This window comes from Microtus pennsylvanicus, chromosome 6, assembly GCF_037038515.1.
Source record: "Microtus pennsylvanicus isolate mMicPen1 chromosome 6, mMicPen1.hap1, whole genome shotgun sequence".
Lineage (NCBI taxonomy): Eukaryota > Metazoa > Chordata > Mammalia > Rodentia > Cricetidae > Microtus > Microtus pennsylvanicus.
In genome coordinates this window covers 4,629,133-4,652,952 of record NC_134584.1, presented here as the reverse complement: position 1 = coordinate 4,652,952, position 23,820 = coordinate 4,629,133, and the positions used below count along the sequence as shown (strand labels likewise).

General features: G+C 49.4%; 1 protein-coding gene across 1 annotated transcript; it reads right to left on the bottom strand.

Annotated features, from left to right (window-relative positions):
- Positions 1 to 1,759: 1,759 nt before the first annotated feature.
- On the bottom strand, positions 1,760 to 22,247 carry Slc6a19 (solute carrier family 6 member 19). The gene is made up of 12 exons (XM_075977789.1): positions 22,010 to 22,247; positions 15,125 to 15,265; positions 13,946 to 14,083; positions 11,906 to 12,087; positions 11,255 to 11,365; positions 10,768 to 10,880; positions 8,038 to 8,166; positions 7,738 to 7,894; positions 6,106 to 6,310; positions 5,844 to 6,003; positions 3,998 to 4,160; positions 1,760 to 3,834 (listed from the first exon to the last, which is right to left on the bottom strand). Exons 1-12 carry the CDS (start codon positions 22,209 to 22,211, stop codon positions 3,631 to 3,633), a joined length of 1,905 nt encoding a protein of 634 aa, XP_075833904.1. The 5' UTR covers positions 22,212 to 22,247; the 3' UTR covers positions 1,760 to 3,630.
- Positions 22,248 to 23,820: the final 1,573 nt, after the last annotated feature.

Below are 23,820 nucleotides of genomic sequence, written 5' to 3'. Positions count from 1 at the left end.
TTCCATAAAAGACAGCAGAGCAGACCCAAAGTGTTCTCTTACCCTAGGGTGACACCTTGAAGCTTATGGCGGTAAGTGAACAGAAGTACTGTGTTGGGAGCTATGAACCCCCAGACCCCGAATTTCTTGTAAACAACTTGTTTTCTCCTGATCTGAGTGCCTACAGCTGCTCTGAGCACGAGACCTTCAGGAGTTCCTGATGGCAGGAGAGTGGTTTCTGGTGCGTTTGGCTGGGGCATGGCTATCCCTACATAAGCTGTCCCTGGACCCAATAAAGGGGGCATTCTTGTGGCATTCTAGCATCAAGGATGACCTGTGTCTCTGTCTGTGAATCTTTGTGTGTTTCAATCTCCAGCCCCTTGCCTGGTTCATGAACCGTATGGTGGTGCATAGAGTGCAGATGGCGTGGTGTGTCACAGTGTTTGGTCAAAAACAATGTTCCAGGAGACAACCTGCTGCTCTTTCTATGATGCTCAGAGGCTCCCAGCAGCCCAAACTGCCCATAGTCTTTTCTTATGAAGGTTCTGTGAGTGGACTTGGAGCTCACAGCCTACACCTGCTGCCTTTCCCAAGTACAGGCCTGAATTCTTTGGATTCTCTTCCTGAGCAGTACATACTGATCACAATGCCCACCCCTGTCCAAACTACACATCCACTGCTCCAGCCCTATTGGGCTGTCCTGGGGCAGCTGCTACGAGGAGCTGACCTTGGCCTTGAGTGGGCATTGGGCATGGTCTTTATTTCCCTGGGATATGAAATCAAAAGAGTCCTACCAGGTATTGAGCCTTATTTCTGGTGTCAGTGGATTTGTGGCTAGTTCTAAACTGCCATGTTTTGAGTTTGTCGAGAAAACCCTGCCTGGACCCCCAGGCTGCACCTGCTGCAGGCCCGTGACACAGCCCAGAAGGCCCTGGCTGAGCATAGTCCACAGCTCTCTATGAACAAGAGTTTTGAGGGGTGAACACAGGACACTTCTTCTTCATGTGCTGGGGCTTGAAGGACTTCTTCCCACCTCCGTCCACCTCCATCCTCTGCAACAGTGGCCCCGATGTTGTCTTGGCAGAACAGAGTGATGCTACCATACATGTTTGTGACGCTCCCCAGATTCTCCGAGACTCCCCCTCATGACGCTTTCCCCTGAGGATGGGCTAAAGGCATCGTCGACTCTTGGGACCTGCAATCTTCATCCTCCTGGACATGATTTTGACGTCTATGCACCCACAATTCCAAATATGTAGGCTGCAGAAGCTCAGGCTCTAGGGGCTGCATTCCTAAGAGATCCTATTTTGAGCATGATGATAAAGGGAGTAAAAGCTTGAGAAGAGACAAGAAATAGAGGGAAGTGGAGGGTACAGAGGAGGGTCTCAAGTAGGGGATGCACCCCCTTGATGTCACCTCCACGCTGTGCTTGTTTCTGTGGTTCTCTCTCCCCCTGCTTTCCCCATCTTGCATCTTCTGTTTCCAGCTGACCTCATTCCCATGCAGCTCCATGTCCCAAGTCCAAAGACCTTCCGGTCACCTTCCAGTAAGCAATAAAGTGTGTAAGGCTACACTGTAGCCTTTGTCTGTCCCTCTGGGCTGTAGGAACGTCTTCAGAGAAATCCCCCAATCCAGAGCTGCCCGAGAGGTAGGACTGGGCTTACCGACCACATCATCCCTGCAAGTTCTTGGTGCCTGCCATGGGCCCTGCTCATCCCTCTATGCCTGAGTGACTTCTTTGCCCGAATAATGACTCTCAATCCAAGAACATAAAGTAGAAGTGCTTTATTGAGAAAGATGTAATGTAGACCCATTGACCAACCGGGATTTCTGTCACACTTACAAAGGCATGAGGCCCAAACACAAGGCATGGACCAGAGATAGCAGAAAATTTGGTTGGCCTCCAGCTGGGACACATGGGGCCACATCGGAATCCCCAGCATGCATACCACAGGACGTGTATTGATGAGCACCAGTCAGTATTTTTCCAGCTGAGGCTTCAGAGGTCCAGAGGTGGACCCACTGAAACGACTAGCCTGGGATCCTTCATATTCCCCCCCCTTCCCCAGGGCCACCCACCTTCCTCTGCCTCTGTATGGTTCTTTAAGTCATGGCACCCAGGTGACCAGTGTGTATATAAGGGTGCCTTGGAAGAGGATTCCATGTTTCATGTGGGTGACATGTGGCTGGTGTCACCAAGTAGGACGAACATGATATCAGGGCCCACCACAGTTTCTCACCTTTGTGAGAATTCTCAAAAAGTCCAGTTCTATGTGAATTTGGACTTTTCTGTAGAAAGAGGAGGGCAGTAGCTTGTTGTAATAAACACTACAAGTCCCAAGTACCTGTGACTCGGAGTAGATGAGAACCCAAAAACAACCAACCTGTTGGGGAAGGGGCAGGCATAGCCCTCTGTGACTTCACTGACTGCCACAAGACTGGGAATTTCTGGGCTTCACAGTCACTGGGGTGCCCAGGACTCTTGGAGTCTTCAACACAGTGGCCATAGCTGAGTTACCCTGTAACCCTCCTCCTCCAACATTTGGCTAAAGATTTACGGGCTCGTGCCCTCTTCAGAAGTGCACAGTGTGGCTCCCGCTTCAGCAGAGAAGGGAAAGTCAGCATGGCTGCTCAGCAGCCCATTCAGCAACCAAGGGTGTGCCAGGCCTGACCGAGACAAAGCTTCTGAACCTTGCAGCCCACCAGTTCCTGTGCTTCTCCTTAAGGAGCAGAAGGGCCCAGACTTCTAATTCAATGAACTTGGTCCAGCACTCACAGCAAGGGGCAGGGGATCAGCTGGGATTCAACAAGGACCACATGTCCAGGAGCCAAGCCAGCTTCATAGCCTCATCTCCTGCCCTCTACAGAGGGAAGGAGACCAGCCCAGGGCCTCCATATCTTCACTTTTGACCCTCTGCCAGGAATCTGCAGTGTAAGGTGGGTCCTGGGCTATGTGTTTCCCAGGCTGGAGTTCAAGCCCTACATTGAGGGCAAGAGGAGGACAACCAAGCCAGAGCACTTCCATGATGAGCATGTAAAAACATTTTTACATGTGTACCATGTGTGCAAAGATAGCATAGGTGTGTGCATATGCCTGTATGCAATGCACAAACATAAGTGTACATGTACATGCATGTGCATATGGAGCACGCAAATTTCACACATGAAGATATGCACATAAATATATGTACATAGGTTTATGCACGTATACAGATGTATATACATATCTATAGATGTGCATGTATGAACATATGTATCACATGTGTGCACACATGTTGGCACATGGGCATATATACATACAGATAACACTCATGTGGATATACACATGTATACACAAATATATGGGGACTTCCTAGTATATATGCACATATGCACAACATACACACACAAACTCACATTTATATATATACATATTTATGCGCACATATACCATATATGTACATACACCTCTATACATATATAGTGTGTGCAACTGCTATATACACATAAATATGCCTATTATTATGTGCCCCACATGTTTGTGTAGCATTTGTATACACTTCTGTATGATGTATGGATACATTCACACACATTACTGCCCACTTCCCCCAAGGGTCCTGTCTCTTGTTCTCCTCCGTGTATCATCGTCTGCCTTATACAGGCTAGACCCACTCAGTTCTTTAGGTCACCATTCACAGAGGCTGTGGACATTGTATTGACCAGCCCAAGGTGGTCCCCAGACTTCTGGCAACGGTTTCTGAGGAGCTTGTAGATGGCAAAGCCAGGGATGGCGAGGCAGGGTATCCCGGCCACAATGACCACCACCGCATACACCCAGTTGGGATATGCGATCTTCTGCATTTTGGGGAATTCCTCCTGGGGAGAGATTCACAGATAACGGAGAAAAGAGTCTACAGAGCCTATGATCTCACCTTCTGTTTTCTGAAATGGAGCCCTTCTACCACCCTCGTGCCCCACTGCTTGCCTCCTCCCCCTCAGCTCTCCTCCCTCTCCACACAGCCGCTGCCTGGGTACTTACATAGTCAGGGTCCCAGATGCTATACGTGAGTTGTTGGTTAACCTCAATAACAAAAAAGAAGAGGAAGATGACCAGCATGATCAGTGGACTGACCACTCTCCATGTAATTTGCCAGAAGATGTTGGGCTTGTGGCCAATCATGAATTCGATGTCCTTGTTGAACCTGCAGTAGAGGCCAGAGGGCAGGATCACTGGAAGCTCATGAAGGAAGATGACTGATCAGTTTTATATATGTGGACAATGGTTGTCATCTTGGGATACTGTAGTTGGGCAAAGATGTGCCGGCACTCAGAGGGGTCCTAGGCTGTCACTGTCAGCAGCTGCCACCAAGCTTCTTAGTGTCCCCACAGCACTGGGAGAGGAGTTTATCATCAGAGGTCTCGTACTCTCACCCACTTCCTGTTATACGACAATGAGGACAGCGGACCCTCAGACTCCCCTCCTAATGCACACAAGACTTGGCAGCTCTTGTGTGAGCAGCAGCCCCCTGAGTTCGGTGACACCCACAATTTCTTGACTTGCTCGAAGCCTGCTCTGTGGCAGCATCCCTTCAGTAGGCAGGGATTTGTGATCAGAATGAGACATACAGAACAAACCGACGAGTTATCCAGGGCCCCAGTAGACACTAGGACTTAGGTATAGGCTCAGTGAGGACCTCTGAGAAACCGGGCCATTTGAGCCCATCACTAGTCTGGTCTTTCTTTTTGGGCCTTTACCATGCTACTCACAGTTGTGTGGAATTCAGACCACTGTGCATGTCAGTTCATATGTTTCTTGTTGATGCTTCCAAACATCACAAAAGTCACGTGGCTGGCCCTGTGCTCCTCAGCCTGCTAGAGTCTGGTCTCCTCTCATGCTGATCTAACCTTGTCCATGTCCCCAGTGGACTTCACTTTACAGTGACTTCAGATAGGTTTCCCAGAACAGCACCTCCAGCAAATGTCATTGTAACGGATACTCACACTAAACCAGAGTGGTTGCAATACAGCTTCTCCTCAAGATGTAGCTTCCTGGATCCCTACCCAGCAATGATAACGATGCTCCGAGATGTTGGGTCAAGCTGACAGTTGGAAGTGGCTTTAATGGTGGTCTTCCCTGCCTTTTTGTGCATAAGTCTTAGATAGCTGCTGAGTCCCCCATTGTCTATGTGCAATTCCAGAAGTACCCCTGATGTAGACTCCAAGTAGACGAAAAGCATTGAGCTTCATCTTGCCTCAGGACATGTGAGGTCCATGTACTACAGAACCTGAGTCCCCTCCCTTTTCTTAGTTCCCACCTTTTCCCCTTCCTCACTTCCCACCTTCTCCCCTTCCTCACTTCCCACCTTCTCTCCTTCCTTACTCCCCACCTTCTCCCTACCTTTATTCTGGCCCCAGTGCTGCTTTTGGAGGTCCAGACTGGAAGTCATATTTAGAGTTAGATTATAGATTTTTTTAAGTTGCGTAGTCAGACGTGTCTGGGTGTTTCTTTTGCATTCTCTTTCTCTGGCACCCAAAGTTACTACATGTCAGTTTCTAGTACACCTGACTTTGGATAGGTAGCAGGGGCTATTGGGAGTTAGAGGTAATATTTAGATCACATCTAATAAGAAAGGAGGTACCATTTCAGCAAAGCCAACCATTCATCCTGTGGTCTCTCTCTACCTCTTGGACCAAGTGCCAGGATTAAGCCAATGCTAGCCCACTCCTAAGAAGGAACTCTGCACTCATTTGCACAATAGTGAAGGGTTTGTGCCGTGGCACACCTGCCTCCCTGATCCCTACCTGTCTGGCCCAGCTTAGCCTGGATTCTGTGACTCCGCTTTTCTGCTAAAGATGGTTTTTTGACACAAAGCCATCCCTCATACCTGTCCACTCCATACACGTAGACGACAGCGAACATCTCACAAAAGGCGATGATGAGCAGAGGGATGGAGCCAGCATAGTTGTCCAGAAGGGAGAGCCAGTACTGGCCCGAATTCAGTGTGAAAATGAAGGCAATGAGATACGTCCCCAAGCAGATGAGACCTGTGGCCAGACAGGAAGCAGAGCTGTGGCTACAAGGTTACACCCACCACTGCCATGTGGGGCATAAGCGGGTCTCCCTTAGACAGTAGGTGTCATACATACCTGTCATCAGTTCCTTGGGCCACTTCTTAGGGATGAGATTGAGGTCCTGAAGGGGCACAACCACCCCCTCCATGTTCCCAAACATGGAGGAGAGGCCCAGGCAGAAGAGCATGATAAAGAAGAGCACTGACCACAGCGGGGACACTGGCATCTTCGTGATGGCTTCAGTGAAGACAATGAAGGCCAGGCCTGTGCCCTCCACACCCTGCAGCGATCCACAAGGTCACCTAAGCTCTCTGCCCCTCTCCCTCCTCTTGTATCAGCTACTGCTGCTTCCCTTGATTGCCTCCCAGAAATTGAAAGTATGCCCCTATTGTTGAAGACACCATGCACTTTGGACACAGACTCAGAGGAGTCCAGCTGGATATGACCTGAAAATCTCCTCCACAAGGACCAACTTTCATAGCACCTAAAGGTACTGAGCAAGCTGCCAAGGGAGGAAAGCAAACAATCGTCCTCCTCGGCTTGTGAGCCACAGCAATGATCCCGAAAGGTTCAACAGTAGCATTCATCTCTTGTCATTAATCAACCACTGTTTCACTGGACTGAAGGCCCATTCAAGAGGAGGAAAATCATGGCTGGCATTGGACCAAGCCAACTCCCCCAGACTAGTGAAGGCTTGAATCTAAAAGAAGAACCTCTTCTACTTCACTAACCCTAACTTCCTAAGTACATGCTAAATAACTATCCTTATATCCACAGGTGAGTGTGGTCCTCACCCTTCATCAAAGAAACTTCTCTTTGCATCAGACAGAGACCACTACAAAAAACAATTGATCAAAATGCAGAAAACAACTGATCTTGGTGTGCCCATTCCCAGTGGATGCATTTACAACACAACTCTGTACCCAAGGTTCAGGGAACATCATGAAAGAAGGGACAGAAAGATGTAAGAGCCCAAAGACCAGGAAAACAGCTGTGGTATTCCCTTTTATGACAAGGAAGCAACACCCATAATACCTGTTTAAACAAGACCTGAACAAGAGTAACACCAATAGACATGTTAACGAGGTAGGGAGAAATCTAAATCTCACTTGAGAGGAGAGGGAAGGGAGGCAGGCACCCCCTAAACAAGAAATAACAGTCAACTAAGGGATGCTGAGAGCAAGAGACTTAGAAGTCCCCAGAGATAAGCCTCCTAGTTTGTTATACCATACCAAATGATCAACCCTGCAATAATATACATACAAGCAATAGTAAATGAACTCAACAGGTTGTATTAATATCTATATACATTAATATATACATGTATGTGTGTTATATACATGTTATATGTGTATATAGATTATGTACACATATAATACAGATAGATGTATATTATATATAATCAAAGAAAAAGAAGTCATGAATCTGAGGAGTGAGGAGAAGCATGGGATGGTTTGAAGGAAGAAGCAGGGGGTGTTTTATATAATTGTTTTGAGAGGCTGTAGGAGTCGAGTCCCAGCAGTGCCAGGAGGGTCATGATTATTGAACAGTGGCTCCTTTCTCCTGCCTGCTTTTTAACTTCCGCCACTTCTAAGGGTAGGATGCTAACTGTGAAAAGCCCCTGTGTATGACTCACAAAGACCAAAAGAGGATCCCTCCCCTTGCCCCCACATGAGGCTTTAACGGCCTGGACATCACCACACCTACCTCAGAAAGCAAGGCGTTCATGTCACAGGTCTGGAACTTCAGCTGTGCATAGACCTCAGGATTGGTGGCATTGTACCACTGCTGAAGGGCCTCAAAGTTCTCTGCAGTCACATTGCCCTCAGGCAGGTCGAACCCATTGATGAGAGTCAGGATGTTTCTGGTAGTGATGAAAAGGGCTGCTTGTGTGTGTTCTAGGTGGGAGCTTCCCAAAAGCTGAACCGGCAAGGGTTGGGCAAAGAGGACTGGGGTCTATGTGCATGCCCTCTGGATGCAGCCCGAAGTGCTAGGGTGGCAACTCACGTGTTGACACAGTTGTCAAAGCGCTCAGTGGCTCTGAAGCCGATGATGGAGTAGACCACGGTGGCTGCATACACAGATGTGAAGCCGTTGATGATGGACACAATCACAGAGTCCATCTCACAATTATTGCTGAGGACAAGAGTGGTGTCATCACAGGACAACATGGCTGAATCACAGATGAGGACATCCCCTGGCTGGGTGTCAGCATGCGGCACAGCAGAGCAAGTGTGATCAGGTCTAAGACGGGGTTCCTGAGCGCTCACCAGCGAACGGAAGGCTGATGTGATATAGGGAAACCCAGGTCCTATCATCTGGGCGCATGTGGGCGCTGAGGACTCAAGGTGACCAGAGGGCTGTGCTGTATCCTGACCCTGAACCAGGCTGCTGGCTTCTTTACTGTGTTCCAATCTTCCCACCCACACTGACCATGGTTATGCAGACCCTCTGAAAGCCCAGGATACCAAGAGTTGTAGATTCCTAGAATCAAATCCCACCTTAGGCCTGAGGTAAGCAGTCAGCTTCACAGAAGGGACAGGCCCTGACCTCTCACTACCAGGTACAGAGGTCCACAGGGGCTAAAGAAGGAGACCAAGACAGGTTCTCTATTGCTTGAAACTCTCTCCCAACCCAGGCCTCCCTAAAGATGGGGTTTTATTTATTTAAACTATTTGGTTTTGTTTATTAGAGCAATTATGTATTAGTATTTATAAAAGCAATTCAGTCTATAGCCCAATAGCTGAGAGAACCCAGGGCTGGGTGAGCTACCTGCCTGGAGTCAAAAGGATGAAAAGAGATTCTAGAATTTTCCGGATGGGACTTGACCATTCTGGCTGGTATTTGGGGCAAGGTAGAGCCACCCTGGCCATCTGGCCTTGCAGCATCTGTGCATCACAGCAGGGTGGATGCTCACCCCCAGAACAGGGTAGAATGTTCTAGGGTCAGGTCCCAGATGTATTTCTAACCATCTGAGAGTCCCGGGTTTATGCCCTGAGGCAGCACAGGGCTGTGCATTCCTTACTTCAGGGGCATGGAAGATGTGGCCACAGATCAGGGGCTGACACAAGGCTTTGGCCTTTACCCTCAGCCCTATTAGACCTCCCACTGACTTCCTGATTGGGTCATCTAGAGTACCATCTGGAGACACTCAGCACACCCTGAACATACCCTGATGTTCCAACCCCAACCCCCCAATACAACTGTCATTATGGTGTTCTATGCTATGTCAACAACAGAGTACACAAGCCATCAGAAAAGTGCATGTCAAACTACAACATGGCACCACCTCCCACCTGAAAGGAAGACTACCCCTGCAAACACAGATAACCACAAAGTTGACAAGAAAGGGAAACTGAGGCCACCCTGCACAGCTGAAGGAAACTTGTAGTGGTGCCATGCTTCGGAGAGCAGCCTGGTGAGTCCTTAGCTGGCCATCACGGGGTGGTATAAAGGCAGGTCTCCTCCCAGGTATACACCAGAACGCAGCAACGGTGCATCCTGCAAAGCACTCTTCACAACTACGAGAGTGGAAGCAGCCAATCCACAGAGACTGCTGACCCGAGCTAGTGGGAGCTCATGGACTCTGGACTGCAGTAAGGCCATTGGACTCATGTGGGTCAACTCACGCAGCCTAATGTGGGTGAACTGCACAGAATACAAGCTGAATAAAAATGTTATCAAAGCAATTCACCCACAGCTCTACTTGGGCTCCATCTACAAGTGACAGTTCCAGGGTTGCCTTCGAGGACATTCTACATGGCCCCAGAGGAGGCCTTCTGAAGTCTGGGACCCATCAGTCAGTAACTAAAAGGCCATGGTCTAGCTAGAACGCCTATCCATCTATCCAGCTCCAGCACATTCTCTGAAAGGCCTGCCCTCCCAGATCACAGAGACCATGGACCATGCCCTCCAAGAACAGACAACCCACAGTGTTTTAACTATTGCAGACCACACCCAGAACCTACCCTGCCTCTGTCTCTGTCTGCTGCCTGAGTCTCTCCACGGCCTTGCCTACCCTGAGCCTAGGAAGTTCTGTTTGATCTACCAGCAGCTTCCTCCCACTTCCTGCCCAGCCCTAGCAGTTCTCTCTTGGGCTTATCACCTCAAACAATCTGATTCGACTGCTATCCCTTACATCACTGGTCATGCCTGGCTGGTGCTCCCTGAGCCTTTGTGGAAGACAATAAATGCCACCTATATCCTCCCTGAATGTTAAAGGTGCCTGAGGAGGGGGCTCTTCATAGCTTAGGGTTCCAGAAGGTGCCAGGAAGAGATGCATGTCTGAAGTTGGCTAGGTCACAATCTTCAGGATCTGACCTGGGTTCAGGGTGGGCTTTGGGGGTACCAACATACCTGGGGCCTGGAGTGAGTTCTGAGGCAGGCTGGGAATAATGTGGGCATCAAGTTTGGAGTGGAGAAGGGAGCATACTAGACCCAGCAGCAAAGATCATTCAAGGACCCAGCAAAGGGAGATCCTCTCAAAGCCTGTACCTGCTTTTCCCGTCAGCCCTGTTCTGTGTTTGGACAGGACTGGTCAGAGGGCAGCTGCTGAGTCACACTGGCCAGCACTGGGGCTGGTGCTGTGCTTTAGAAAGCACCTTCCTTCTCCTTCTTAACCGCACAGCAGAATTCCTCATGGTCTGACAGGGAAGCTGAGACTCCAGAACCAAGGTGCTCCTGGGCCCCCCCCCCGGCCCCTATCCCCGAGGGCCCTCCCTCTAACTCCATACTCACTGCACAGAGTTGTAGCTGGAGAAGGAGATGAGGCCGCCGAAGGCCAGTGAGAAGGAGTAGAAGACCTGAGAACCGGCATCCAGCCACGTGTTGGGGTTGGTCAGTTCCGTAATCTGTCATACAGGGACTCAGCTGTGAGTGCAGGGACCGGGACTCCCCCTCCACTGAGGAAGAAGTTAGCTTCTTCCACAGCAATGGATACCATTTACACAGAGGAAAGAAGTCAAGCCACCCAACAGTCCCTATCCGGGACATGTATGTTAAAGGCCCATGAATAGGTTGAACATTTTCCAGACCCTTCTTAACTAGGGCCTGGCCTGGGCATCAGACAGTTAGCTGCCACCATATAGAAAAAAGCTGATCTTGAAGCCAAGAGAACCCAGCATGGACTTCTTCCATGGGATTTGAAGTCTGGGGTTAGTCAGCTGGCAGATGGCAGAGACTTATTTTGGATGTGAAAAGGAAGAGGTAGATGATAGAGACTCACATTGGGTGTGAAGAGGAAGACGATACCGTTGGTGGCACCCTTCAGAGTCAAGCCACGAATGAGAAAGATGGTTAGCACCACATAGGGCAAAGTGGAGGTGATGTACACAGCCTATGAGAGATGGTAGTGGGGTCATGAGGGGTAGACCATTGGTCAGGCAAGGAAAAGGGACTGGTTCAGGAGGCCACGTTCTTCCCTCTGCCAAGGTCACCCCAACTCAGTGCAGAGGAGATTGGACCTAACTCTTCCCTTTTCCAATTTCTTTTTTTTAATATTTTTATTTATTTATTATGTATACAATATCCTGCCTGCCTGTATGCCTGCAGGCCAGAAAAGGGCACCAGACCCCATTACAGATGACTGTGAGTCCCCATGTGGTTGCTGGGAATTGAACTCAGGACCTTTGGAAGAGCAAGCAATGCTCTTAACCTCTGAGCCATCTCTCCAGCCCCCCAATTTCTTTTACTGAGAAATTTCTCTGATTCATTTGGAGAAAGATCTTGGATTAATCTTATACAAAGCTTTATAGTGTGTGCTCAAAAGGCATCTTAGACACCACCAATCCAGCTAAGGCCTCACATGTGTGAGCCCAGGGACAGAGGACCCTCAAGATTGGTGACAAGAGGCTGCATGGTCAGCAGCACACCGTACCTTCCCAGTGGTCTCAATGCCGCGGATAACACACACATACAGCACACTCCAGGCACACGTCAGGCAGAGCAGGATCCACCACTGAATGGAGCCTGAATCATCTATGGACGTGGAGATGTTGAGAGTCTCCCGGTACCAGAAGTAGTCCACGGAAGAGCTCTTGGCACACTCTTCCACATAGCCTGCAGAAGCAGAGGAGCACACACATCAAGCTGTGGGTCAAGAGTAGGGACAAGCCAGGAATAATCCAGGGAAAACAGCAACATGAAACATTATAGCCAGGGTCTGAGGCATTCACGAGAGGAATACACTTGTGCACGTGCATATAGCCACGCATATACACATGGGCACTCATAAACACACTCACGCCCACTCATCTGTATCCACACACCACACACTCCCATGTGTATGCTTGTACACACCTCTTTGTACATAGGTTCAGGTCTAAGTGAAGTCTGCTAAGGTACACTGTTGGGCTCTGGTGTGAGCCCAGGCCTCTCTGAGCCCCAGCTCCTTCCTGAATCCTGGAAGAAGGCCCCTACCATCACTAAAACAGCAGATGGTCTTTGGGACTCTGTGGCCATTCGTGATCACTACAATTTAACTCCATGTTATCTCATGTTACCATAAGCATCTTGTCCTCAAAAAACCAGTTGGGGTTCTCCTACCAGAAGAGACCAATCAAGATCCTGGGGAGGACTTATCCTTTGACAAACAGGAACCCATCCTGAGGGTTCATGTGAAATCCTCAGAGCTACTCTATGGTAGTCAGGACAGTAGTTATGAATCAGGCTGCTCATGTCCCTCTACAGCTATATGATCTCTGTGAGCCAACGTGCCCCATAGGTCATGGGCAAAGACCTGTGCCTCTCTCTGTCCACAGGAGAGGGGCCTGAGAAGATAAGACTGGCAAAGGACACTTGAGGCAGAAGGGCCTCTTTGTACAGAGACCCAGGGAGCATGGAGAAGGGAAACAGGAAACATCCTACCAAGGACCTGTACCTCTAGTCTCACAATGCCTGATTAGTGACTTGGAGCCATCAGCACACTTCCCATGACTCCTCTCCTGATGGTCTCAGTCATGTGACCAGTGTGACATAGGAAGTCATCATGTTTAAGGTTTCCTTCTTGGACTGTGAATTTCAGTTTTGTTTTGTTGTGAGGGGGTCTCATACTGAAGCCCATACTAACCTGGAGCTCACAGTGTGGACCATGCTGGCCTCACACTGCCCTAATTCTTTCACCTCAGCTTCTCAAATGTTGAGGTAATAGGTATGCCTGTGGATCTGTGTGTGTGTGTTCTTGTGTGTGTAGGTTCATGAGTGGAGACCAGATATCATTTTTTGAGTATCATTCCTCAAGACTTATCTATCTTTTTATTTATTTATTTGTTTGTTTGTTTATTTATTTATTTATTTATTTATTGTGTATGCAGTGTTCTATCTGCATGTATGCCTGAACACCAGAAGAGGGCATCAGATTTCATTGTAGATGGTTGTGAACCTCCATGTAGTTGCTGGGAATTGAACTCAGGACCTCTGGAAGAGCAGCCACTGCTCTTAACTGTTGAGCCCCTTATCCATCTTATTTTTTGAAACAGGGTTTCCCACCAGGACCTGGGCTCACTAATTAGACTAGGCTGGATGACCAGCAAGGCCTTAGGATCCTCCTGCCTTTGCTTCCTAACTTACAGGTATCACAGATGACACATGCCTGACTCTTTATGTCAATGCTTGGGATTGAACTCGGGTCCTCATGCTTTTGTGGTAAACACTTTAAACTGACTGCACTATCTCCCTGGTTCCTACAACATGAATTTTTAAATGTTCTGTTTCCTTAAAGATGCTCTGGAATTTGCTAACCCTGGTCTCTAAGTGTCCAGTCCTTGCAAAATGAGAGGACATCTGATCACGAGGTAGGACTGTCTAAGAAGGGTGCCAGCAACCATTTCTTCCACTCTCCTGAAAGCTACAGTTTGTCAGATGGAACTGAGGCTGGGGGATGGCAACTCCACTCCACTGCCTAGGGCCAAGGGCTTACCTGTCTGGTTTCCGTTGAGTGGACACTCACTCCATGGCAGAGGATCTTGAAAGGAGTTGAAGAAATACCACATGACCCAGGCGATGATCGTGTTATAGTACAGGCCCACCATGAAGGATACAAACATGGAGGCGATGCCTGTGGGGAGAGACGTCACTCTGGAGGTGCACAAGCATCTCCAGCAGGTGAGTGTGTTGATGTCACTCTCTACTGTCCCATCCAGAAGGACAGATACAGCCAGACCTAGAAGTGTGGTACCACCTGTATGATCACCTGAATGAGTTCAAGGTCCCAGCACTCTGCACCCCCACCTGCTCCACCCATGGCCCCAAAAGATGTATCCCGGCCAGTGGTCACAGAGCCCTTGCAAAGAGCCTTTTGACAGTTTTGGGGGAGGCGGATCCGCCTCAGCGAGGCCCACTTGACAAGTCCCAAGACAGAGTGGATAGACTCAGGAAAATCTCTGCCAGGAACCAGTGAGAAAGTCAAGCAGAGATTGTGGTGGGCACTGGCTCCGTATCTGGGCTAACAGACTGACCAGTTAGTGGTTCGTGAACATGCTTTTTTGATTGTGAAACTAAAATTCAAATATGCGTGAAAAGAAGGAGAAGGAAGAGCAAACATGTAAGAGCCAGAGACTCAGGGGTGGGGTGACAAGGGCAGGAAGGGGCTTGATATCAGGGAGTGGCTATTGTGTGTGCATTGGGTTGTCCAGAATTGGATTTCTGGGATAAACACATCTGAACTCTCTGTCCGTGGACCCTGCCCTTCTCTTGCCTGGCTGGAGAGCCACACCACTTAGCTGCATTCTGACCTCTCAGTGAGCCATGTCCTTTTAGTGAGGCTGTCTCTAGGCCAGAGTTTGTAAATGAGTGACCACGTCTGGATGGGGGGCAGTACTGGGTGTCTTTGCCGAGAGTGTGGGAGTGGACAGAGCAGCTCCCCCTTCTGGCCGTGGAGGCTCTTGCTCTAGGAAGGAGTTAACTGTTCTCACCCAGCAGAGACGAGGGAGACCTCTGCTGGCCGACCATGAATAACTTGGCCTAGATGCTGCACCCCACGTTCTCATGGATTCTGGTGAAGGATTCCTGAGGGTCTCTGGTAGAACATGAGCCTGGAAGCGATTGTGAAAGCTAAGGCCCTGTAAACCTCAGGCCAGCTGGCAGCACTGACACATACCTACACCCTTTAGAGCTGGGTGGATGGAGCTCCACACACCCACACTGCCCTTGCGTAGCCGCTGGCCAATGGCAAATTCCAGGTGCAGCAAGGGAATGCCCTCCAGTACCAGAAGGATGAGAAATGGGATCATGAAGGCTCCTGGGTGGGAAGAAGCAGAATATGTCATTACAGGTGAGAACACCACCTGGGGACAGACACTTAAAAGCTTTGTTCTACTGACTAGATACCACAAACACCCTGATGGCACTTGAAGAGAGCTGATATGCAGTAGTAAGCCTCAGCAAACTTTACAGCTTAGAGGGTGTCTTAGGTGGACAGTCTTGCCACATGTGGTAGCACCCCCTGCTGGTTTGAAGAATGCTGTCATTTAACAGAGCCCTTAACCTTGCCTCCATGCTCACTGACAATAACACAAAAACACATAGGCACCTACTGACCAAGGATGAGTTGGCCCCAGGCCCCTCACTGGCCAGAGCCTTGGGAACAGAGGGGCAGAGTCACAGCTTCTGAGATTAGCTGCTCTGTGGACAGCGTGTCACTGCACAGTCAACTAATGCTAAATCTACTGTCAGGCAGCAGCCTGAGAAGGGATCTTTACTGGTGATGGTGGCAGCTAGGGGAGGAAGCGAGCACCCCTCGGGCTGGAGCAGCTTTGATCACTGGTATGTATTCTTCAAAGTGTAATCAGTACAATAATGGTCTCAGATAACTGGCCACGTTGCCCTCATCTGTGCAAACCCTTTGTACTATAGACCTATAAACCCCAATATTAGGAAGTGTGTCTCTCCTGTGTTTTAAGAATCTTCAGTGGTGTCCTGTGTATTAATTATGTTTCTAAAAAAAACACATTAATGAAAAAAGTTTAAATGTTGTATACCAAATAACATTGAAACTAGAGAGATGGCTCAAAGGAGGCTGAATACCTGCTCTTACAATAGGTTTCTTCAGGTTCTAGTATCCACATAGGGCTCACAACCATCTATAACTCCAGTTACAGGGAATCTTATCCCAGGTGTGCACATGATACACACATGCAGACAGAATGCCCTCCCTCTCTCTCTCTCTCTCTCTCTCTCTCTCTCTCTCTCTCTCTCACACACACACACACACACACACACACACACACACACACAACACACACACCAACTGAAAAAAACTGAGCATGGTGGCACATGCCTTTAATCATAACCGGAGGATCTCTGTGAGTTCTAGGCTATCTTGGTCTGCCTAGTGAGTTTCAGAACAGTCAGAGCTGTGTAGAGAGATCCTGCCTCAAAAAAGAAAGAAAGAAGGTAAGAAAGGGGGGAGGGAAGGAGGAGGGAGGGAGAGAGGGAGAGAGGGGAGAAGGAAGGAGGGACAGAGGAAGAAAGGAAGGAAGAAAGGAAGGAAGGAAGGAAGGAAGGAAGAAAAAAGGAAGAAAGAAAGAAAGAAAGAAAGAAAGAAAGAAAGAAAGAAAGAAAGAAAGAACGAACGAACGAACTACCATTATCAACATAGTTGAGAAGTCAACCTGTGGAAAAGAAAAATGTTTGCAAACTACAAGCCTGATGAGATATTAAATTTCTCAGGATGTTTAGAGGCAAAACTCAAACAAAATCCAGCTTAAAGATGATCACAGACCCCCAAGAGATGTTGACCCAGAAAAGAAACACAGATTCTAGTAACACTTGAGAAGATTTTCACATCACTGAGCAGAAAATGTAAGTCCGAATTATGAGGTATCACCTTATACCATAAAGATAGCAGCAAAAGCAGAAAATAAAATTGTAAGTTTATGCAGAGGGGAAAAATTAGACATAGAACCACCATGGGATCCAGCAATTCCATTTCTAGGTACCCAAGAGAACTGAAAGCAGAGCCTCAGAGAGACGCTTGACACCTATGTTCCCAGCAGCATCATTCCGTGGCTGAGTGGGTAAACACACCATGACTTATCCATACTGTGGGAATTCATACATGGGGAGGAAGGAGGAGAATTTTGTTGAATTATGCAAAAGCCAGTTACCGTAAACCCAAATGGAATGCCACGCAGGACCCTGGAGACAACATGCACACAGAAACTATAGAACAGAGGTTGCAGGGGTGGGAAGCAATGTGGGGTGGTGATAACAGTGACAGTTTCGATGGGAAAGGATGAGAGTTCCAGAGATAGATGGTGGTGATGCTGTACACTTAGACAGAAACACTTAAATCCATTAAACAGGACCTTAAAAATGGCCAAGAGGTGCATTTTAATAATCATGTTTTTCTTACACAGGGAAAACAGAAAATACATAAAGTCCTCTCTAAACCTACAGTGGCAATCTTCCCATCAAAATTCCCTCTCACCTGAGGGGACACTTTAGCTATCACGTTTGACCTCAGATTTTGAGCTGTTAGGAATGAACCACATGTTGTGTGGGCATTTGGAAACAGTGGTAGGCCAGTGCTGGAGCAGAACGAGACAGAAGGTGACCTATCTCCGAAGATGCCTCATGACAATGGACAGACTAAAAGGTTAAGTACTTGGGGACCATTAGAACAAGGACAGACAAGTGCTGCCCGATGGAAAGTTCTGCTTCCATGAAGGCCAGGTTTCATCTCTACACATATCTTGTAGGAAAGCCAGCAACAGACTACAGGTGACAGGGAAGAGGTGACAGGAGCTTTGGGGAAATCACAATGCTCAGGAGAATTTTCATATGCATTTACTCCCAACATCATCACATTCTGTCTTCTTAAGGAAGAGAATTGAAGCTGAGAATTGCCCCCGCTTCTATTGGAGGTCCCAGTGAGCCTCTGTGAAGACAAAGCTCAAGATGAAGCCATGACCCATGGACCCAGATTTGAGAGCCACATAGACTCCCTTCACCACTTAAGACTCTGACCTGAGACTCTGTCCTAGGACTCATAACAGTTCCTCGGGAATGGTCCAGAGAAAAAAAGCTGTGAACCTACCATGGTCCAATACATGTCATAGCCCTTCATACCCAGGTGTCTCTGGCACAGGCCCCCTGGGTCTGTCACAGAAGAACACAAAGACAACCCAGCTCTCAGCACCACTCAGGATGCAGCCTCATCTCTGCCAGGCCAGGGCTCCATCATCTTACGTTACAGAGACAGTAAGAGACACAGAAATAGAAAGTCAAGGAAAGAGACAGAAAGGGGCAGAGAGAGACGAGGGAAGAAGATAGATGAGAAGGGACAGAAACACAGACTAGAACAGAAAGGCAAGGAAAGTCTGAAAGAAACAAGAGGGATAGAGATATGAGAGACAGAGAGATACTAGGAATCAGAGACAGAAGAAGCAGACACAGGAAGAGACAAATGGGGATGGAGGAAGAAAGAGAAAGATGTTATCCTTTCTCTACAGACCTTGGGTCCCGGGGTTGGCCAAGTAAGTGAACCAAGGATGGTAGGCCAGGGCTTGTTTTCTCTGTGCCCCACACAGGGGAGCCAGACATGTTGGAGTGGGTCAGATGCTAACAGTCTTGAGGTTCCTTGGGTGGAGCCCAGATGCTGTTTCCAACTCAGAGCAGGGAGCTTGTTGCAAGACCTGGGCTTCTGTGGAAGGTGATAGAATTCCAGTCCTGAATGGGATCTTCCTCTCTGAGCTACTGTACCACCTCTCCATGAGTATGAGGGCAGAGGAAGAGGGTATAGGTATTGGCCCTGGGGAAGCTGGGGCTCCAGGCTGGAGCACCAAGGATTAATGTCCAAAGGTCTCCAGAGATAAAGCCTTTTGTGCTGCCCGGAATCCTTGGCGTTTGCTGTTTACACAGAGAAAAATCATAGCAAAGTGGGGCTAAAGGGAAATGAAATTGTTCAGCTTGAAGAAGACCCAGTTCTGTCTTTGAGTCATGAGTGGGAACGTAGGAGTAGGGGGAGAGGAAACAGGAAAGGAGTGGAGGAGGTCGGAGGAAGAAGGCGAGTGCTGCAAGTGGCGTCTACCCTATTTTCTTTATCCAGCACAGGTGTGTGCTGCACACAATTGCACGTGGTTGTGCACAAGGTCACCAGGACTGGACCAAGTGGTGGTAGGCTTGCCAGAGGAGGATGTACAGGAAAGTCTGGGAACATCCTGTGGGGGCCGACCTGGTCCTTGGAAGGAAGGCAGCAACTGCACCAGCACCACGCCAGCACCCACGGCACCCAATGTGGACACAGAGCAAGAGTGACCTAAGGCTTGTCGCCAGGGCCAGGATAAGGATGGACCACCATGTCCAGGGTACCCTGGGTAGATATAGTAACTTCATACATATCAAAAACAAGTAGTGTTAAGGCCCAGTTCACAAAGGCTAGCCCATTCTTCTGCATGTGACTGGCCCAATAAGCTCCTTGTGTTTGCCAAGTACAGCCCCCAAGTAGGCTCAGTGTTGAAGACAGCCTTACTATCCCCATTTTACAGATGAGTACACCAGGACCAGGATGCAGTGACAATGACCTAGGAGCCTGATCATGGACTTGCTATGTGTTTATACTACCTTTGAGTACAGTCCTCAGGAAAAGGTCCGAGAGCAAGCCCAGCTCACTCAGGTTCACTAAGGAAGTTGGTGACTGGCCTGTGTGATTTTTGGTGGACAGTCTGAGCTGCAGAGAAGCCAAGGCTACCTGCTTCTCTTGTCTGCTCAGCTTCAGTGGCCCATGCTGCACTGGGAGTTTGTGTAGCTGACAAACCTGAGAACTCTCAGGAGACCGGATATCAGGGTATACAGTCTAAGAGTATTGGATCCCCCCAGTATTGGACACTACCCAGCTCCATTATCCCCTTGTCTACTAATACCTGCCATGGTCTCTTGTCCCCCAAGGGCCTGTAGGGGACTCTCAGTCTTCTCAGTCTATTGAAATTTCCTCTGGAGGCTAGATTAGGCTAGCCTCACCTGCAGACTTTCTCTGCCAGGGTCCAGAGTTTCAGGTCAGAAGAAAAATCCACCATGTAATAGTACTGTGTGAGAGAAGTCATAAGAACAGGAAGCCAACCCTCAGGTCAGGAGGACCATCTCTGGGTCCTGCTCTTCTGAGTACACCTGGCCCAAACACAGACTTCTCTCCCTTTTGGAGGATTGTCTGCCTGATGGGGAATGTGGGCAACATAGGCCAGAGTGACCCAAAGACATATGGCTCCTCAAGGAGGTATTCTTCCCATTTTACCTGGGTTGTCTCTCTGGGACCTAAGCCCAGACCCTCTCGGGAAGTCAAAGTTCAGAACAGTGTGATCAAGGGACCGAGGCTGTGGCCAGAGCCTTCACAACTCGTCCCCTTCTGTCTTCCCAGGGTTGGCACAGAAGTCTACAGTACCGCTTTGATCCAGAGCAATGCACCACACCGGGCAGCACCGCAGCCCCATGGTCCCCAGGGCATTGCGAACTCAGAGAAGAGATGATCTCAGGTGTTGGGAATCCCCATTAAATTCCCACTGAAACCTGGACCTTAGACACAGCTCTTTTGTGGAAATCTTGAACGATTCCTTGTGGGGCAGGCTTGTCTCGGCCCTTCTCTCCTAGGCACAGAACTGACAAATCTGTATCTTGTCTCATACCCCCCGTTCATGCGGCACCTCCACATCCCTTCAGAGTCCTTTCATGGCAGGGAAATTCAGGGGAGTCTGACGGTGCCCTGCCTGGGTGGAAGTTGGAGAAAGGACTGAGTCTGTTTTTCTGAAGTGAAATTGCTTGTTGTGGCTGGGGGTCTTTACATCTAAATGCTGGAAAAGTAGAGGGATCCAAGGACAGGCGGTTGGAATGCCTTGGACCAGTTCTGTTTAGGTCAGCTGGACAGCAAAACCTTAGACTGTCAGCTCTCTGATTTGCTATGGTGCCTGCCCGAGAGCAAGGTACTGGCAGAGTCATAAACAGCCAACCTACACATCTACACAGCAGCACAGTGGGCATTTCAGCGCTGCTGAGATAATATCCCATCCCAATGCCAGCCTGTGTCTGCACAAACTGGAAGTAAAGAAAACTCCTGAGTCAGAGAATCCCATCGAAGAGGAGGATGTCTGGAACCCCACCTGTGGCACACCCCAGGCTCAGCAGAGCCGGTTTCTACAGCAGCCAAGCCTGCCCAGACCTCCACTGACAGCACCACATTAGGAAGGCAGAGCGTGGGCTCCAGGTGAGAAGCAGAAACAGAAGCTCTCTCCAGCCCAAGGCTGGTTGGTGTGTGTGTCTGTCTGTCTGTCTGTGTGCTTCCTGGATGCACAACCCTTGTGGGGCTGGGGGTAAGAAAAGCTGGCATACCAATTGACAGAAGTTTCTGTGACTGTGGAGCAGCTATGCCTGTGAGTTGTGCCCTTCTGAGCCACTGGACGTGTGCTATGGACACCTTCAGTAGAACAAAAGTCAGAGTCTGGGTCTCTCTGAAAGGGAGGTGCAACTGGAGAATCGTAGGGCCTCACTGGGGACGACAGGGTTCTCCTAAAGTCTGTCACACAAGCTGAGGCATGTGAGGCACCGAGTGTGGCAGCTCTGCCCAGTGCATGCTAGTCCAGGACCAGCCAGGGATCCAAAAGACAGGCTCCATTCATACTGGCTGTCCTCTGAGGGTCACCCTTTGCCTCCCAACTCTCCCTCTTCCAACTGGATCGTCCAGTAACCTCCTGGAAAGTGGGTGAGTGTTCTACCCTCTTGGAGGGGTGTCAACTCAGGGAATTAGCTGTATCATCCTCATCTCCAGGGGGAGATTGTTCTTCAGCCCCACATAAACCACCCGATTCACAGGATGAAGGAGAAGCATATCTCTCTCACTAACAACTTGAGATCATTGCCCTACCTCTTCCTTCCCTGTCTGTGACCCTCTTGGGTGCTGAATTTTGGGAAATAGCCATCCTGTGTCCTTGGTCCATGTTTCTCCTGGGCTCCTAGTTTACCACACCCAAGCCCCATCCTGGGTCCCGATTCCTACCTCCTCCATGGCTCTGGCATAGGTAGGGGAAACGCCACACGTTGCCCAGCCCCACACAGAAGCCCACACAAGTGAGCATGTACTGGGCCTTGTTGTCCCATTTGGGCCTGGAGCTGGCTTCTTCCTTTTCAATGACCTCTAATTCATCCAGAGATGGAATTCGGTCCTCTAGGCCAGGGTTGGGCAGCACAAGCCTCACCATGGGGGTCGCTGGGTTGGGCCTGGCACACACAGGCGGTTCAGCAGCCAGAGGGCAAGTGGTGGCGGCCAGGAGCCCTGGCTCTTTATAGAGAACCTTTGGCACCTCACCCCAAGCACCTGGGCCGAAAGGAGGCGTCAGCAGATCCACAGGGCGCGTCCACAGCGCTGTTAATGCCTTATCTGCAGAGGCACCCAGCCCAACCAGCTAAGCCGCCCCCTCCATATACTGACAGGAGGTCCTGCTGCAGGCCTGGCCACCCCTCCCCCTGTACAAACCCAGACGTCGGCCAAGGTTGAGTGTGGATGGGGACAGTGACAAGCCCACTCCCCAGGAAAGAGGAGGGACCTCCACAAGATGTCCTGGGACAGCCAGCAGGATGCTGGTTCTCCCCAGACCATTGGAGCTCCCAGAAATCAGTTTCACCTATAGGAAGCTAAGCAGGGGCTTGCCAATCCCATCTTTTTTTCTGAAGGTGGTTGAAGGCCTGTTCCCTAGTTGCTGCTCACATGACCTGCCACACCGTTCTGAGCTCTAAATGCTCCTCAGAAGACTGATTAGCTATCCCCAGCACCTGGAGCCCTGCAGGATTTCTGTTCTTCCAGGGAGCGCTTAGAGGATGAGGAGATTGCTTGTGCCGATGCCAGGCAACCGTGGCAATAGGCCTTGCCCCCAGCAGCGTGACCAGCTGAGGAGATACAGAGAAGCCAATATTGCATCAGGAATGACCACCGGGTGCCAGGAAAGGTTGAGAGTAACGAGCCTTACTTGCCTTTGAGGCTGGAAAGCCAAAGAAAAGTTCTTAAGGGTTATGTCTAAACTAAGGCCAGAGACAGAGATAGGGCCCTTGTCATTATGCAAGCTTTGAGGGTAGGATTTGGATGGGGCACACCCTCTGTTTTGAATACCTCCCCTCTATCTCTTCTGCCAACCCCATGTCTCCCTCACCCCTGGGAACTATCCTGAGCTTCCCGAGGGCAAAGTATAAAGCCACCCTATGCCCCCTGCAGGCCTCCCTTCTCAAATGCCCCTCCCACCTTCTTCGGTCCAGCCTCAAGGGTCAGCTCTCCAGGGCAGCCCTTCCGGGACTCTACTGATCCACCCTCCCCCACATCGTGTCCTTGCCATCCATGACCTTCCTAGAATTCACAGGGCTTTTTATTTTGTTTTCTTTCTTCCTTTTCATGGCTCTCTTTTAAGAAAAGGATGATAGAACTTTTTTTATTTTTTAATTTATTTATTTATTAAAGATTTCTGCCTCCTCCCCGCCACCGCCTCCCATTTCTCTCCCCCTCCCCCGATCAAGTCCTCCTCCCTCATCAGCCCGAAGAGCAACCAGGGTTCCCTGACCTGTGGGAAGTCCAAGGACCACCCACCTCCATCCAGGTCTAGTAAGGTCAGCATCCAAACTGCCTAGGCTCCCATAAAGCCAGTACGTGCAGTAGGATCAAAAACCCATTGCCATTGTTCTTGAGTTCTCAGTAGTCCTCATTGTCCACTACGTTCAACAAGTCCGGTTTTATCCCATGCTTTTTCAAACCCAGGCCAGCTGGCCTTGGTGAGTTCCCGATAGAACATCCCCATTCTCTCAGTGTGTGGGTGCACCCCTCGC

Bases quoted from the DNA above. Each gene is read 5' to 3' on its own strand.
- Slc6a19 (XM_075977789.1), bottom strand. From the start codon at position 22,211: ATGGTGAGGCTTGTGCTGCCCAACCCTGGCCTAGAGGACCGAATTCCA. The intron at 10,881-11,254 runs GTGAGTCTCTAT...CCTGTATGACAG, and splicing joins TCTTCCTCTTCACACCCAAT to ATTACGGAACTGACCAACCC. The intron at 8,167-10,767 runs GTGAGTATGGAG...TCTTGTCCTCAG, and splicing joins TCCAGCTACAACTCTGTGCA to CAATAATTGTGAGATGGACT.